The sequence below is a fragment of the Echinops telfairi genome, unplaced genomic scaffold (assembly GCF_000313985.2).
Source record: "Echinops telfairi isolate 266 unplaced genomic scaffold, ASM31398v2 ScPeMD7_7469;HRSCAF=8507_0, whole genome shotgun sequence".
Taxonomy (NCBI): domain Eukaryota; kingdom Metazoa; phylum Chordata; class Mammalia; order Afrosoricida; family Tenrecidae; genus Echinops; species Echinops telfairi.
The window spans coordinates 43789791-43791701 of record NW_022111372.1 but is presented as its reverse complement, the minus strand read 5'-3'; the positions used below and the strand labels follow the sequence as shown (position 1 = coordinate 43791701).

The window sequence follows — 1911 nt, the reverse complement described above, 5'->3', positions numbered from 1 at the left end:
TTACTTGGATCTAATCTGTTTAACGAAGTTTCGGCCTTTGGCCAAACCATCCTTCAGTGCATCTTTCATGGTCTCATTTCGTAAACTAAAGATGAAGGGATTTAGAAGTGGTGTGATGACACTGGAGAGGATAAAGAGCATCTTGTTGAGATGCAGGCTGCTCTTCTGTGAGGGGCGAACATAGACGAAGATGGAGATCCCATAGCCCATGGAGACCACAGTGAAGTGGGAGGCACAGGTGGCAAAAGCTTTGCGTTGACCTTGGCCTGAGGGTATCTTCAGAATGGTGGAGATGATGTACACATAGGAGACCAGGGTGAGGGAGAGGGAGCTGATGAGCAGGACAAGGGAACTGAGGAAGTCCAGGAGCTCAATAATACGAATATCAGCACAGGCTAAATGCAGGAGAGGGGCACTGTCACAGAAAAAGTGATCGATCACATTGGGGCCACAGTATGGCAATCTTGCCTTAAGGATAGTGGATGGGAGGATGAGGAAAAAGCCCCCCACCCAGGAAAGGATAACAAGGCGGACACAGAGGGAGCTGTTCATAATCACTGGGTACTGAAGGGGGCTGCAAATGGCCACATACCGGTCATAAGACATGACAGCAAAGAGGATAAACTCGGTACATCCAGAGAGAAAGTAGAAATAAAACTGACTGAAACATTCACCAAATGAGAGGCTGCTCCTCTTTGATAGGAAGCCCGCTAGCATCTTGGGAACAGCACAGGTTGTGGTTAATATTTCACTGAAAGAAAGATTGCTGAGGAAGAAATACATTGGTGATTGGAGTCTATAGTCCACAAAGATAAGGGTAATGATGAGGCCATTTCCAAGGACAGTCACCAAGTAGGCAAATAAAAATATTAAGAACAGGAGGCTGCCAAGAGCTCTGGTAGTGGGTATCCCTGTAAGAATGATCTCAGTCACCATGGTCCAGTTTTCCCTCTCCATGTGGACTGGGGAATCTTCTCTTCAGGATGGCATGGACGAGAACATCAGGATGCACCATTCACTAATACTGAATCTTCTAAGATACAGGAAGCTGGAGTAATTTCATTTATTTCTAACAAAAATGAGTTACATAATTAAAAATTAGCTTAATGTTTTCCCTTATAGCTCCAAGCAAAAAATGTATGCAATTAACATCCCTAGTAAATTTCTGAAATCTATAAGAAAAGCGAAACAAAGTAAACAATCAAGGAACAAAAATCTTAATCAGTTGGGTAAGGAATAGTGGGTTGCTAACTCCAAAGTAAGCAGTTCAAAACCACCAGCTACTCTGCAGGAGAAAGAGGAGGCTTTCTACTCCTGTAAAGATTCACGGTTTCAGAATGTACAGAAGCTGTTCTACTTTGTCTAGTAGGGTTTATATGAGCCAAAATCTACTTGATAGCAGGGATTTTTTAGCACAATTTGGATATATAAAAATAAACTTTTCAACAGATTATTTTAATAAGCACATCTCTATTTTATAATCCAAATGGTAAAAAGATAGTAACTCCAATGAATATTTAAAACGATTAAGTATACTTTATTCTGCATTTGATTTCTGTACAGTATATTTGAGATAGTACCCAATTATCTCAAAGCTTCAGCTCTATATCGGCAGGGCAGATAAAAACTGGTCACTGAAGCTGAGTATGCATACTGGACTCGAGACTAGGGAGTACATTGCCACTGATACTGGAAGGTTGAGTTTAGAAATAAAAAATAATATGCGTATCATTCTCCAGATACTGATAATAGTCATCACTAGAGAATGTAAACATCCTTAAGATTTTTATTGTAGGCAATGCATTTTAATCAGTTAAGGTAGATCTTCTAAAATATAAGTGAACAAATTAAACATAATCTTTGATGATGTTTATGAAGTGTTTCCATAAACGTATGTAGCTGCACTAAGCA

General features: G+C 40.0%; 1 protein-coding gene across 1 annotated transcript; it reads right to left on the bottom strand.

Annotated features, from left to right (window-relative positions):
* LOC101643440 (olfactory receptor 6M1-like) lies at nucleotides 1–936 on the bottom strand. The gene has a single exon (XM_030888731.1). The coding sequence runs from the start codon at nucleotides 934–936 to the stop codon at nucleotides 1–3; it is 936 nt and encodes a 311-aa protein (XP_030744591.1).
* Nucleotides 937–1911: the final 975 nt, after the last annotated feature.

What these genes read in the sequence shown, in the direction of transcription:
- LOC101643440 (XM_030888731.1), bottom strand. Translation starts at nt 936, where the DNA reads ATGGTGACTGAGATCATTCTTACAGGGATACCCACTACCAGAGCTCTT.